Source organism: Capricornis sumatraensis, chromosome 5, assembly GCF_032405125.1.
Source record: "Capricornis sumatraensis isolate serow.1 chromosome 5, serow.2, whole genome shotgun sequence".
NCBI classification, from domain to species: Eukaryota; Metazoa; Chordata; class Mammalia; order Artiodactyla; family Bovidae; genus Capricornis; species Capricornis sumatraensis.
Genome location: NC_091073.1, coordinates 49277851 through 49293290, shown reverse-complemented (window position 1 = coordinate 49293290; position 15440 = coordinate 49277851). Strand labels below are relative to the sequence as shown.

General features: G+C 40.8%; 1 protein-coding gene across 2 annotated transcripts in view; it reads right to left on the bottom strand.

The window, feature by feature from the left end:
- Window positions 1-15440, bottom strand: part of ARMC10 (armadillo repeat containing 10) — a 74872-nt gene that overhangs the window by 5483 nt on the left and 53949 nt on the right. For both annotated transcript variants that reach the window (XM_068972661.1, XM_068972662.1), the window contains one exon: window positions 283-354. In XM_068972661.1, coding sequence (XP_068828762.1) covers window positions 283-354 — 72 coding nt within the window. The remainder of the gene's footprint in view (window positions 1-282; window positions 355-15440) is intronic.

The window sequence follows — 15440 nt, the reverse complement described above, 5'->3', positions numbered from 1 at the left end:
TAGAAAAGGTGTGGTAAGTACCCCAAAGTGAACAGAGGCATAAAAATTACCATTTATTACTACTAGGGAGACCTTCCCAAAACAGTTTTCAGAAGTAAAATATGGTCATTACAGAAAATTGAGGTAATTCATATAGGCAAAGAGAACCAAAACAGAAGGGAAAACCACCTCTAATATTGCTCCTCAGGGAGAATTCCCGTTCATACTTTGGGATAAATCCTTCCCTTCTGGATCTGTCTGTCCAAACTGATGTATAGACAGCACAAATGTGCAGGTGCTTACCTGGGCATCAAGAAGTTGATCTGTCATGGCTGGATTCTCAGACAAATTCAAAAGCAGCTTCAAAACTTGAACCTGAAACAAGAAAAATATCAGATTATTTCAGACAACCAAGTGTGGATTTTCTCTACCTGGCATGCTGTCTCCCAACCATGTCCATATTTTAAAGTCCCGCCTATTCTTCAAGGTCAGATTCAAATTCTCTCCATTCCACGAAGTCTTCTCAATTCATTTTATTTAAAAAGCTTAGTTTTTCAATTATACTCATAGGGAGAAAATAGTGAATGTCTTTACTTCCCACCACTGGCCCACACAAATACCTAACACAGGGTAACTTTAACATGTTATATAAATAATCTTTATTATGATTACTGGTATGTAAAATGTGATCTTTGGAATAAAAAAGCCATCTCTCAAACTTCAGTTTATTTCTACTTAAAGTATGAAAATGTAGGGAAAGTTTGGTTATGAACACTTACAATAAGTGCTTTTTACTAGCTTTCTGTGATTCCTGGTGCATACTGTTATATGAAAAGTTTTACAATCTTTTAAACAGACAATGATATAATCAGCAAAAACATGTTAACAACTTACACTGGACTACTTGCATTCTTTTTTTGGCACTTCATTTTTAATTGGAGGATAATTCCTTTACAGTGTTACGTTGGTTTCTGCCATACACCAACATGAATCAGCCATAGGTATACACATGGCTTCTCCGTCTTGAACCTCCCGCCCCACCCCCTCTAGCTCATCAGAGCACTGGGTTTGAGCTCTCTGCATCATACAGTCAATTCCCACTGGCTATCTAGTTTATATATGATAACGTATATGTTTTCAATGCTACTCTCTATTCATCCACTCTCTCTTTTCCACACTGTGTCCACACATCTGTTCTCTGTTTCGGCATCTTCATAGCTCCCCTGCAAATAGGTTCATCAGTACCATCTTTCCATATGCATGTGTTAATATATGATACTTTTCTCTTTCTGACTTCACTCTGTATAATAGGCTCTAGGTTCACCCACCTCATTAGAATGAACTCAGTGTGTTTGTTTATGGCTAATATTCCATTGTACGTATGTACCACAGCTGCTTTAGCCATCTGTTGATAGACATGTAGGTTGCTTCCATGTTGGAGCTATTGTAAATAATGCTGCATTTCAGTTATGCTTTCCACAGGGTATGTGCCCAATGTGGGATTGTTGGGTTATATGGTGGTTTTATTCCTAGTTTTCTTTTTAATTTTAGGATAACTGCTTTTCAGAATTTTATTGTTTCCTGTCAAACATCAACATGAATCAGTCATAGGTGTACAATATGCACTCCTAGTTTTTTTAAGGAGCAGGACTTTCCCTAATCTCCTTGCCCTATGGAACCATTGCTGGGTAAAGAGGATATGCTGCCGCCGTGTGGACACTTCCCATAATTACAACTGGAAAAACCAGGGCTGAGGGGAATTCTATTATTGCAAGGCCTGCAGAGCTATTAATGAAACCTGCCCTGGAGAAATGTGTTGTGGTAAGCAATCAAAAGAAAATTCCAAATAGGCTCAAATTTCCGGCCACTTCAGGAGTTAAGTTTTACTCACAACATTCTTTTAAGAAATGAAACACATAAGAGGATGCTCACCATCACTCATTAGTAGAAAAATGCAAATTGTCACTACAATGAAGGATCACCTTGGCACCAGTCAGTGGCCATCATTAAAAACTCTCCACAACAACCGGCAGGGAGGGCGGGGTGAAAAGGAACCCTCCTCGCCTGTTGCTTAGACAGTAACCTGGTGACAGCCACGAGGGAAGACACTACAGAGGTTTCTCAAAAAATTAAGCAGAGCTACATCTGATCTGGAGTCCCACTCCTGGATATGTGTCTGAAAGAAACTTCAGACAAAATTCATGCACAACCACCCCAAAGGGTATTTGAGGAGAAAATCAGATTTTGAAGTCTCATGCAGCCAAGTATGCACTGGACGAGAATTTTTCACATCCAACAAATGGAAGCAAACAAAAGGTTCATGGAGAGGAATGGATAAAGAAGTGGCACGTGTACACAATACAATACAACTCAGCCAAGAGAAAGAAATGAATTATTGTGATTTTCAGGAACATAGATAAAACTAGGGGATAATTAAAGAAGTGACGAAAGTCAGAATCAGCAAAATACAAATATCAAATATCACTTAAAAGTGGAGTCTAAAAATACACAGATTACTTGAGGAAACATAAGCAGACGTGAGTTAACAAACATACTAAATGAGAAGGGGAAAGGGATAAATTATACAGTTTAGATGTAACAGATATAATCACTCTATATGAAATAGATTATCAACAAAGACAGGTATAATAAGGGAGTTCAACAGTGTAATAAGCTATATGGGGAAAAAATTCGATTGTGAATCGATATGTATATACGCAAAACTGAAAATACATTTTGTATACCTACAGCACTCATTACCTTGTGTATCGATGTTAGTACAGTAAGAAATAAAAGTGAATTTAAAAATAACAAGGATGGAGACAAGCTTTCAGTCTGTGCTGTCATACTCTCCACTTTATAATTCAACACTGAGTCAGGACTTTGACTGAGGCTCTAGTTGCTTTAAAGAACCACAGTTGGGCCTGTTTAGATCAACAACATTAACAACAGAGTTGAGTGGTATTTAATCTTCACAAGGCCTACAGGGTTCTATACCTGTTGTCGAGAAATGCCCTGGGGTAAATCAACAATAGAGAATTGAAAACAGGGCAGACTTTAAAGGAGCCAATTTCAAGAGGTGAGTTGTATTTACACTTCATAAAATATAAGCACATCAAGAGATACAGACCATCACTCATTATTAACATATATACGCTAATGTATATTGACTAGATAAAAAGGAGCCACTGAATAGCACAGTGAACAATACTGCACACACTAATAATCTATATGAGGAAAGAACCCAGAAAAGAGGATTCAGGTCTATACAACTGAATCCTGTACACCTAAAACGAACACAACACTGAAAATCAACTCTACACCAATGAAAAAGAAAGATGGGTGGTGGGGGGAAAGGTACCACGAAGAAATGCTGTCACCTTGTGGCTCTTTGCCCTAAGGGAAACTGTAGAAACCTGTGCTGATGGGCAATTAATATTCACAAGGGGCAGTCAAAAGAAACACCTGCCCTCAAGATACATCCTGGGGTATGACATCAGAAAAGATTTCAAAACAGGGCAGATGCTCAAGAACCCAATTTCAAGTGCTGTTTCACTCACCTTGTTTACAAAAAAAAGAAAAGATGTCAATTTTGCTAAATATTAGAGAAGTGCAAATCAAAACTACAAACAGATTTCCTCACACCATTCACAGTGGCCATTGTCCAAAAGAGAATGTTGGAAATGGTGTGGAAAAATGAAAACCTCCCTGCAACTGTGGTGAGAAGGTAAATTAGTAACAGCCATGATGAAGAACAGTGTGCAGGTTGTTTAATAAATGAAAAGGGGAATGAAATTAGAATATTCACTAACATACAGAAAAATAAACTCCAAACATATTAAAGACCTCAACAAAAGGATGAATGCTATAGAGCTCTTGAGGAAAATACAGGCAGAACATGCTTTGATATAAATTTCAGAAAGTTCTTTTTTGATTCAGCTCTTAGAATCATGAAAAATAAAAATAATGGGACCTAATTCCACTCAAAAGCATTGGCACAGCAGAGGAAAACATAAATACAACAAACAGACAACCCTTAGAATGTAACTAATATTTGCAAACAAGACACCCATGAGGGATTTATCTCCAAAACATACAAACAGCTTATGCACCTCAGTATCAGAAACAACCCAATCAAATAGGGGCACAAGATTTAGATGAACATTTCTTCAAAGACATAGAGATGGCCATTAAGCACATGAAAAGTGCTCAGCATTTCTAAGTTATTACAGAACTGTAAATCAAAAGTACAGTGTGACATCACACAGTTCAGAATGGTCATCATCAAAAAAACCTACAATAAATGCCAGAGAGGGTGTGGAGAAAAGGGAATCCTACTATACTGTTGGTGTGACTGAAAGTCAGTAAATCCACAGAGAACAGGACAAAGGTTCATTAAAAACTAAACGGAGAAGTATCATAGGACCCAGCAATCCCATTCCTGGACATAGATCCAGAGAAAACTATAATTTTAAAAGACAGATGCATCATACATCATGACCAAGTGGGCTTTATCCCAGGGATGTAAGGATTCTTCAGTATTCACAAATCAATCATGTTAATGTGATAATGTGATACACCACATTAACAAACTGAAAGATAAAAATCATACGATTATCTCAATAGATGCAGAAAAAGCCTTTGACAAAATTCAACATCCTTTTGTGACAAAAACCCTCCAAAAAGCAGGCATAGAAGGAACAAACCTCAACATAATAAAACCCATATATGATAAACCCACAGCAAACATCCTCAATGGTGAAAAATTGAAAGCATTTCCCCTAGAGTCAGGCACAAGACAAGGTTGCCCACTCTCACTACTACTATTTAACATAGTTTTGGAAGTTTTAGCCACAGCAATTAGAGAAGAAAAAGAAATAAAAGGAATCCAGATTGGAAAAGAAGTAAAACTCTCACTGTTGCAGATGACATGATCTTCTACATAGAAAACCCTAAAGACACCACCAGAAAATTACTAGAGCTAATTAATGAATATAGCAAAGTGGCAGAATATAAAATTAACACACAGGAATCCCTTGCATTCCTATATATTAACAATGAGAAAACAGAAATTAAGGAAACAATTCCATTCACCACTGCAATGAAAAGAATAAAATACTTAGGAATAAATTTACCTAAAGATACAAAAGACCTACATATAGAAAACTATAAAACACTGATGAAAGAAATCAAAGATTACACAAATAGATGCAGAAATATATTGTGTTCATGGATTGGAAGAATCAATATAGTGAAAGTGAGTATTCTACCCAAAGCAATCTATAGATTCAATGCAATTCCTATCAAGCTACCAACAGTATTTTTCAGAGAACTAGAACGAATAATTTCACAATTAGTATGGAAATACAAAAAACCTCAAATAGCCAAAGCATCTTGAGAAAGAAGAATGGACCTGGAGGAATCAACCTGCCTGACTTCAGACTATACAAAGACTATACAAAGCTACAGTCATCAAGACAGTATGGTACTGGCACAAAGACAGAAATATAGATCAATGGAACAAAACAGAAAGCCCAGAGATAAATCCACGCACTATGGACTTATCTTTGACAAAGGAGGCAAGAATATACAATGGAGAAAAGACAATCTCTTTAACAAGTGGTGCTGGGAAAACCACCACTTACAAAAGAATGAAAGTAGAACACTTTCTAACACCATACACAAAAATAAACTCAAAATGGATTAAAGATCTAAATGTAAGACCAGAAACTATAAAACTCCTAGAGGAAAACAGGCAAAACAGTCTCTGACATAAAGCAGGATCCTCTATGACCCACCTCCCAGTGTATTGGAAATAAAAGCGAAAATAAACAAATGGGACCTAATTAAACATAAAAGCTTTTGCACAACAAAGGAAACTATAAGCAAGGTGAAAAGACAGCCTTCAGAATGGGAGAAAATAATAGCAAATGAAACAACTGACAATCTCAAAAATACACAAGCAGCTCCTGCAGCTCAATTCCAGAAAAATAAATGACCCAATCAAAAAATGGGCCAAAGAACTAAACAGAGTTCTCCAAAGAAGACTTACAGATGGCTAACAAACAAATGAAAAGATGCTCAACATCACTCATTATCAGAGGAATGCAAATCAAAACCACAATGAGGTACCATCTCACACCAGTCAGAATGGCTACTATCCAAAAGTCTACAAGCAATAAATGCTGGAGAGGGTGCAGAGAAAAGAGAATCCTCTTACACTGTTGGTGGGAATGCAAACTAGTACAGCCACTATGGAGAACAGTGTGGAGATTCCTTTAAAAACTGGAAATAGAACTGCCATACAAGCCAGCAATCCCACTGCTGGGCATACACACCGAGGAAACCAGAATTGAAAGAGACACATGTACCCCAGTGTTCACTGCAGCACTGTTTATAATAGCCAGGACATGGAAGCTACCTAGATGTCCATCAGCAGATGAATGGATAAGAACGCTGTGGTAGATATACACAATGGAATATTACTCAGCCATTAAAAAGAATGCATTTTAATCAGTTCTAATGAGGTGGATGAAACTGGAGCCTATTATACAGAGTGAAATAAGCCAGAAAGAAAAACACCAATAGAGTATACTAACACATATATATGGAATTTAGAAAGATGGTAACGATGACCCTACATGTGAGACAGCAAAAGAGACACAGATGTAAAGAACAGACTTTTGGACTCTGTGGGAGAATGCGAGGGTGGGAAGATCTGAGAATAGCAATGAAACATGTATATTATCATATAACAGAGCGCCAGTCCAGGTCCGATGAGACAGGGTGCTCAGGGCCAGTGCACTGGGATGACCCTGAGGGATGGGATGAGGAGGGAGGTGGGAGGGGGGTTCAGGATAGGGAAAATGTGTACACCCATGGCTGGTTCATATCAATGCATGGCAAAAAACCACTACAATATTGTAAAGTAATTAGCCTCCAATTAAAATAAATAAATTTAAAAAATAAAATAAAGGACAGATGCACCCCAGTGTTCATGGCAGCACTATGTACAATAGTCAAGGCATGGAAGCAGCCTAAGTGGATGAGGACAGATGAATGGGTATATAAGGTGGGATACATACACACCAGCAAGAGGGGAGGAAGGACAATTACATTTAGTACTGAGTGAAATAAGTGAGTCAAGGAAAGACAAGCATCATATGATACCACTTAGAGATTGATTCTAAAAATGGATACAAATGAACTTCTTTACCAAACAGAAAAGGCCTCACAGACATAGCAAAGCACCTTATAGTTACCAAAAGGTAAAGGTGGTGGGCAGTTAAGAAATGAGCAGGTGGAGATGAACATACTCTTTATGATAAAAAAGCCCGCACTGTAGGACGAGGACTCCTACTGGTCAGCACTATCTAATGAACTATATGGGAAGAAAACCTGAAAAAGGAGATGTACATGTCTATGCATATGTGAATCATGGTGCTGTACACCTAAAAAAAAACAGACCTTACAACACTATAAGTCATCTATACACCAATACAAATTACACAACAAAAATGCCGACTCTATTCCCCTCAGGCCTTGGTGACTGGGGCTGCTGTCACATCCCTGAAGCCTGGGCAGGCTTGGTTCCCAAGGATGGATTCACGTGGGGCTGATGGGTCTGGGGAGGATGTGCCAGCCAACGAGCCCTGCCCCATGGACCTACTGTGCTTGTTTCCCTCTGCATAGGCCCACAACCTCCAGATCCAGGTGGGTCCTCCTGCAGTGAAACTCCGGCTGCTGCACCCAAAGGATGGTGGAGCCTCTGGTTTGGAAGAGCTTTGAAAAGTCCCCTGGGCTCCACGTCTCCTGGTGGTGGGGTTTCCACTTCCAGCCTCCTTCTTTAGGGTTGTCCCACCTATGGATGAAAGCACCCTCTGCAGAGTGGCGTTGCGGGAATTCGGATTTCTCCAGGGGATAAAGGGTAAGGAGGGCTTCCATAGCGGCTCAGACGGTAGAGAATCTGCCTGCAATGCAGGAGACTCGGGTTCAATGCCTGAGTCAGGAAGATCCCTTTCAGAAGGGAATGGCTACCCACTCCAGTATTCTTGCCTGGAGAAATCTATGCACCGAGGAGCCTGGCAGGCTACGGTCCATGGGGTCGCAAAGAGTTCAGCATGATTAAGCAACTAACAATAAGGAGTAAGGAGGGAAGAAGGTATGAGACACAAGCCTTAAATGTGTCTTCTGGCACATTCCCCTCTTAACTTACAAGCCAGGAACAGGACCTTCCCCTACAGCTCTGGTTTCCCCAGTAACCAGAGCTGGGCATAAAGACATGCTGCTACCTTGTGGCCATTTCCCATAACAACAACACTGTTGATGGGCACTTAATATTCACAATGCCTGCTGGGCTGTAAGTAAAAAAGTCTTCCCTCAAGAAATGTCAGAAGGGAGGTAACTGGGAAAATATTCATAACAGGGCAGATGTTCAAAAAGCCAATTTGAATAAGCAAGTTTAACTCACTGTTTAAAGAAATCACATGAAAAGATGTCAGCATCACTGAATATGAGAGAAATGCAAACCAAAATTTCAATGAGGTTTGAGGTATTCACCTCACCCTGGACAGAACAGCCATAAGCAGAAACTCTACAAACAGTAAATGCTGGAGAGGGTCGAGGAACCCTCCTAGGCTGATACTGGGAATGGAAATTGGGAATGGCCACTGTGGAGGACAGCGAACAGGCTCCTTAGCAAGGAAAATGAGAATGAAATTTGAATACTCCTGAACCCTGTACACGAAAATAAACTCCAAACAGACTGAGAGAGAGAGAGACTATGACACTTTTGAGGAAAAAAGCAGAACATGCTTTGACATAAAATGCAGCAAGTTCTTTTTTGATCCACCTTTTAGAATCATGAAAAATAAAACACAAATAAACAAATGGGACCTAATAAACATTAAAAGCATTTGCACAGCAAAGGAAACCATCAGTGAAAGAATAAGACAACTCTCAGAATGGGAAAAAAAAAAATTCTTGCAAATGAAGATACCCACAGGGAATTAATCTCCAACACATACTAGCCACTCACAGCAAAATATCAAAAAACAAACTACCCAATTAAAAATCGGTCAAAGATCTAAATGCACATTTCTCCAAAGTTATAGAGACGGCTCCATAAAGCACATGAAAAGATGCTCAGCATCACTAGTTCCTAGAGAAAGGCAAATCAAATGTACAATGAAGTCATCACCTCACATCAATCAGAATGGCCATCTCGAAAACCTACAACAATAAAGTCTGCAGAGGGTGTGGAGAAGGGAATGCTTCTACACTGTGGGTGGGAATATAAATTGGTACAGCCACTGGAGAGAATAGCATGGAGGTTCTTAAAAGACTAAACACAGAAGTACCCAGTGGGACTTCCCTGGTGGTCCAGTGGGTAAGACTGCACTCCCAATGCAGAAGGCCCAGGTTTCTTCCCTGGGCCTTTTTCCTCCATGCTGCAACTAACAATCCCACATGCCACAACTGAGACTCTGCACAGCCCAATGAGTAAGAAAATATAAAAGAAGCACCAAGTGACCCAGCAATCCCACACATGCAGACCCAGAGAAATCCAAAATTTTAAGACACCTGCACCCCAAATAACGTGGCAGCACTAGGTACAACAGCCAAGACAGGGAAGCAACGTAAGTGTAGAACAAATGAATGGACACAGAAGATGGGGTACACATGCACAAGGCAATTACTCAGACATGAAGAAGAATGAAACCATGCCATTTCCAGGGACAGGAAAGAAGCTAGAGATGATCACACTGAGTGAAGTAGGTGAGACAGGGAAAGACAAGTATCACAGGATAGCACTTCTGGTGGAATCTAAACATGGATACAAATAAACTTCTTTACAAAAGAGAAACAGCCTCACAGATTTAGAAAAGAGACTCAGGGTTACCAAAAAGGAAAGGTGTGGGGGTCAGGCAGTAATTAGCTGGTTCAGATCAATATATACACTTTAAAAGAGGTACTCAAGGGCTCTTAACAGTCACAAATCTGACAGGGCTGTAAATGACACCTGCCCTCAAGAAATGTCCTGGGATAATCATTGAAAACACAAGCTAGAATCAAGATTGCAGGGAGAAATATCAACAATCTCAGATATGCAGATGATACCACTTTAGTGGCAGAAAGTGAAGAGGGACTCAAGAGCCTCTTGATGAAGGTGAAAGAGGAGAGTAAAAAAGCTGGCTTAAAATTCAACATTCAAAAAACAAAGATCATGGCATCTTGTTTCATCACTTCATGGCAAATAGATGAGGAAAATGTGGAAACCGTGACAAGACTTTATTTTCTTGGGCTTCAGAATCAACGTGGACGGTGACTGCAGCCACAAAATTAAACGACACTTGCTCTTTGGAAGAATAGCGATAACAAACTTAGCATAAAAAAGAAGAGATATAACTTTGCCAACAAAGGTCCATAATAGTAAAGACTATGGTTTTTCCAGTAGTCATGTATGGATGTGAGAGTTGGACCATAAAGAAAGCTGAGCGCCGAAGAAATGATGCTTTCGAACTGTGATGCTGGAGAAGACTGTTGAGAGTCGCTTGGGCAGCCAAGAGATCAAACCAGTCAATCCTGAAGGAAATCAACCCTGACTATTCATTGGAAGGACTGGTGCTGAAGCTGAAGTTCCAATACTGTGGTTACCTGATGTGAAGAACTGACTCAACTGGAAAAGACCCTGATGCTGGGAAAGATTGAGGGCAAAAGGAGAAGGGGGCAACAGAGGATGAGATGGTAGGATGGCATCACTGACTCAATGGACATGAGTTTGAGCAAACTCCAGGAGACAGTGAAGGACAGGGAAGCCTGGCATGCTGCAGTTCATGGGGTCACAAAGAGTCGGACACGGCTTAGCGACTGAACAATAACAACAAATCATTGGAAAAGAATTCAAAAGGAAGGTCAGCTTTCAAGAATCCAGTTTTAAGAGGTAAACTGTACCCACAAGGTGTACAAAAATAACAGCACATGGAAAGATACTCCACATCAATAATTTCTGAATCAATGCCAATCACACCTACAATGAGGTATCACCTCACACTGGTCACAGTGGGCATCATCAAAAAAGTCAAAAAGAATAAACACTGCGAAGAACGTACGGAAGAGAGAATCCTCCTACAGTCTTGGTGGGGATGTAAATGGTGAAGCCACTATGGAAAACAGTAGAGAGATTCCTTGAAACACTAAACATAAAGAAAATCATCATTCAAAATGACATATGCACCCCCATTTTCAGGGAAGCACTATTTATAACAGAACCCACAAAAATGCCCCCGACAGAAGAATGAAGACTAAGTGGCACGTCTACACACTAGAACACTACAGGCACGACAGAGAGTGACACAGCGATGCTGGCAGCAGCACGGATGGACCGAGAAACTATCATGCCAAGTGAGCTAAGTCAGACAGACAGACAGCGCAGGGCATCGTGAACAGATGGAATCTGTACATTCACACCAATGAACTGATTTAAAACAGCAGCAGCCTCAAACTGAGAAAACCGAACTATGCTTATCAAAAGACAGAAGGGAGGGATAAATTAAGAGTTTAGGAGGAAAATGTTAATATACACAGTAATATATATCAAGTTGATAAGGGAAAAGTACCTACTGCATAGAATAGGGAACTCTGCTGAACAAATTGTGATAACCTGCATGAGGGAAAAGAAAAAAAAAACATTGATCTTTTTCTCAATACCTGACCCTTCCAGAATTTCCCTTCTCCAGCTGGCTCCCCTGTGTACGTGAGAGTTTACTGTGAACATATTCCCTTTGATCCCAGGCCTCTGTCCTATGAATTCCGACACCCAGATTGTTGATTCTAAGTAGAGAAATTCAATTCACAGTGACAACGAGCTATTACTAGGAAACAGAATGGCCACCATGAAAAAGTCTAGAAAAAGAAACTGTTGACCAAATGTGAAAATGGGATTTGAACAACCAAATCCCATGTTGTTCCTGAGACTGTCAATTGGCAAGAACCACTATGGAGAACAGGATGGAGGTTCCAAAAGAAACTAAAAACACAGTTACCACACAATCTGGAAATCTCACTCCTGGATCGATATCCAGAGAACATCCTCCCTGGGGTAGACACATACACTCTGACATTCATTGCAGTACTATTCACAGTAGTCTGGAGATGCAAGTAATTAAAATGTCCATGGACAGATGGATAGAGCTGTGCTACATATATGGAAGAGAATTCTACTGAGCCAGAAAACAGGATGTAGTAATGCCATTTGTAGTAACAGAAAAGGAGATGATCATATGAAGTTATGTAACTCATAGAAAGACAAACACTCTATGCTGTGACTGATAGGTAGAAACTAAAAATTGAAAGAAATGAAGTATGTTTCCCAAATGAAACACACAGATATAGGAAACAAACTCATTCTAACCAAAAAGGAACGGTGGAAGCCAGGGATGCACTGGAGGATGGGACTGGAACATACACACGAACAGAAATGAAACAGATAATCGACAAGGACCTACTGTATAGCACAGGAACCTAGACACAACACAGTAATAACCGACATAAAGAAAGTACTTGACAATGCATACAGGTATGTCTACATACAATTCAATGTACAGTTAAACACAACAGTATACATGTACTGCCTAAAAATTAATTTTACGAAAGTGGAATGCCTAGGACACTCCCCTCTCAAGCTTTGGGGTCCTGGGCTGGATCACATTCCTGGAGCCTGAGCAGCCTTGGTTCCCAAGTCTAGACTATCGGGGCTGAGAGAGCTGCAAACAATGTGCCAGCAAATGATCGCTCTGGGACGTGCAGTGCCTGCTCCACCTCGGGCTGGATGATAACATCTGGAACCAGGTAGGACAGCTAAACCAAGGCAAGTGCACTTCAAGGATGGTGGGATGGTGGACCCTGGAGTCCTGAAGACCCGAGAGGGAATCAGCTGGTATTCAGGTCTCCTGGTGTCAGGGTTCCAACCTCTGGCCTCCTTCCTTAGAGTTGCCCCAAAGTCAGATGGACCACAGCACCCTCAGCAGAGCTTTCGCAGGGTTTGGAACTTTTCCAGTGGGGTGAATGATAGGGGTAAGAAGTAATGGGACACCTGGCCTTGGTTCTTTGTTCTGGCACACTGGGCTCTCATTTATAAGCCAGGAGGACTTTCACCAAGGCTCTGCTTACTCCAGTAAGCAGAGTGAATATAAGAAATAACAACTTAAAGTGGTGCATTTTCAAGGATAGCTAGCGCTGCAGGAAAATCTAGGTAAACAGAGAACAGAATGCTTAGGGTTTTCACATGGCCTCATTCTATTGGTGAATTCAAAATATAAGAACAAGTGCACAGTAAAGGGGAAAACAAGATGTTAAAGGAGGGCCAGACCATAAAAAGAAAGGGGATGAATCTAGGAGACATTCGGGAAGATTGTTCACCCTGCAGTACTCAGCCAGTCAGGAACTGGGGGAGAGACTTGCATGCTAGAATGTAAAAAAGCTGGCTGTAACTGTCAGGGGTGTGCCTGCCTACCAGACACCCGATCTTGCAAGACTGTCATTAAAGCCTGGCTTTCTGGTGCATATCCTGTCTCCAAGTCCATTCTCTGGGTTTGGGCAGTCAGTTCAGTTGGTCAGTTGTGTCCAACTCTTTGTGACCCCATGCACTGCAGCACGCCAGGCTTCCCTGAGCATCACCAACTTCTGGAGTTTACTCAAACTCATGCCCATTGACTTGGTGATGCCATCCAACCATCTCATCCTCTGTCACCCCCTTTTCCTCCTGCCTTCAGTCTTTCCCAGCATCAGGGTCTTTTCCAGTGAGTCAGTTCTTTGTATCAGGTGGCCAAAGTACTGGAGTTTCAGCTTCAGCATCAGTTCTTCCAATGAATACTCAGGACTGATTTCTTTTAGGATTGACTGGTTGGATCCCCTTGCAGTCCAAGGGACTCTCAAGAGTCTTCTCTAACACCACAGTTCAAAAGGATCAATTCTTCAGTGCTCAGCTTTTCTTATAGTCCAACTCTCACATCCATACATGACTACTGGAAAAACCACAGCTTTGACTACATGGACCTTTGTCAGCAAAGTAATGTCTCTGCTTTTTAATATGCTATCTAGGTTGGTCTTTTGAAAAGACCCTGATGCTGGGAAAGGTTGAGGGTGGGAGCAGAAGGGGATGACAGAGGATGAGATGGTTGAATGGCATCACTGACTCAATGGACATGAGTTTGGGTAAACTCCGGTAGTTGGTGATGGACAGGGAGGCCTGGAGTGCTGCAGTTCATGAGGTCGCAAAGAGTTGGACACGACTGAGTGACTGAAATGAACTGAACTAGGTTGGTCATAACTTTCCTGCCAAGGAGCAAGTGTCTTAATTTCATGGCTACAGTCACCATCTGCAGTGATTTTGGAGCTCAAAAAAATAAACTCAGCCACTGTTTCCATTGTTTCCCCATCTATTTGCCATGAAGTGATGGGACCAGTGCCATAATCTTAGTTTTCTGAATGCTGAGTTTCAAGCCAACTTTTTCACTCTCTTCTTTTACTTTCATCAAGAGGCTCTTTAGTTCTTCTTCGCTTTCTGCCATAAGTATGGTGTTATCTGCATATGTGAGGTTATTGATATCTCTCCTGGCAATCTTGACTCAGTTTGTGTTTCATCCAATCTAGCGTTTCTCATGATGTACTCTGCATATAAGTTAAATAAGCGGGGTTACAATATACAGCCTTGACGTACTCCTTTCCCAATTTGGAACCAGTCTGTTTCTCTATGTCCAGTTCTAACCGTTGCTTCTTGACCTGCATACAGATTTCTCAGGAGGCAGGTCAGGTGGTCTGGTATTCCCATCTCTTTCAGAATTTTCCACGGTTGATTGTGATCCACACAGTCAAAGGCTTTGGCATAGTCAATAAAGCAGAAATAGATTTTTTTTGGCACTCTCTCGCTTTTTCGATGATCTGACAGATGTTGGCAACTTGATCTCTGGTTTCTCTGCCTTTTCTAAATCCAGCTTGAACATCTGGAAGTCCACAGTTCACATATTGCTGAAGCCTGGCTTGGAGAATTTTAAGCATTATTTTGCTAGAGTGTGAGATGAGTGCAATTGTGTGGTAGTTTGAGCATTCTTTGGCATTGCCTTTCTTTGGGATTGGAATGAAAACTGACCTTTTCCAGTCCTGTGGCCACTGCTGAGTTTTCCAAATTTTGTGGGAATGGGTGAATTTAACTCAGATGACCATTTTATCTACTACTGTGGGCAAGGATCCCTTAGAAGAAATGGAGTAGCCATCATAGTCAACAAAAGAGTTGGAAATGCAGTATTTGGATGCAATCTCAAAAATGACAGAATGATCTCTGTTTGCTTCCAAGGCAAACCATTCCATATCACAGTAATCCAAGTCTATGTCCTGACCAGTAATGCTGAAGAAGCTGAAGTTGAATGGTTCTATGAAGATCTACAAGACCTTCTAGAACTAAC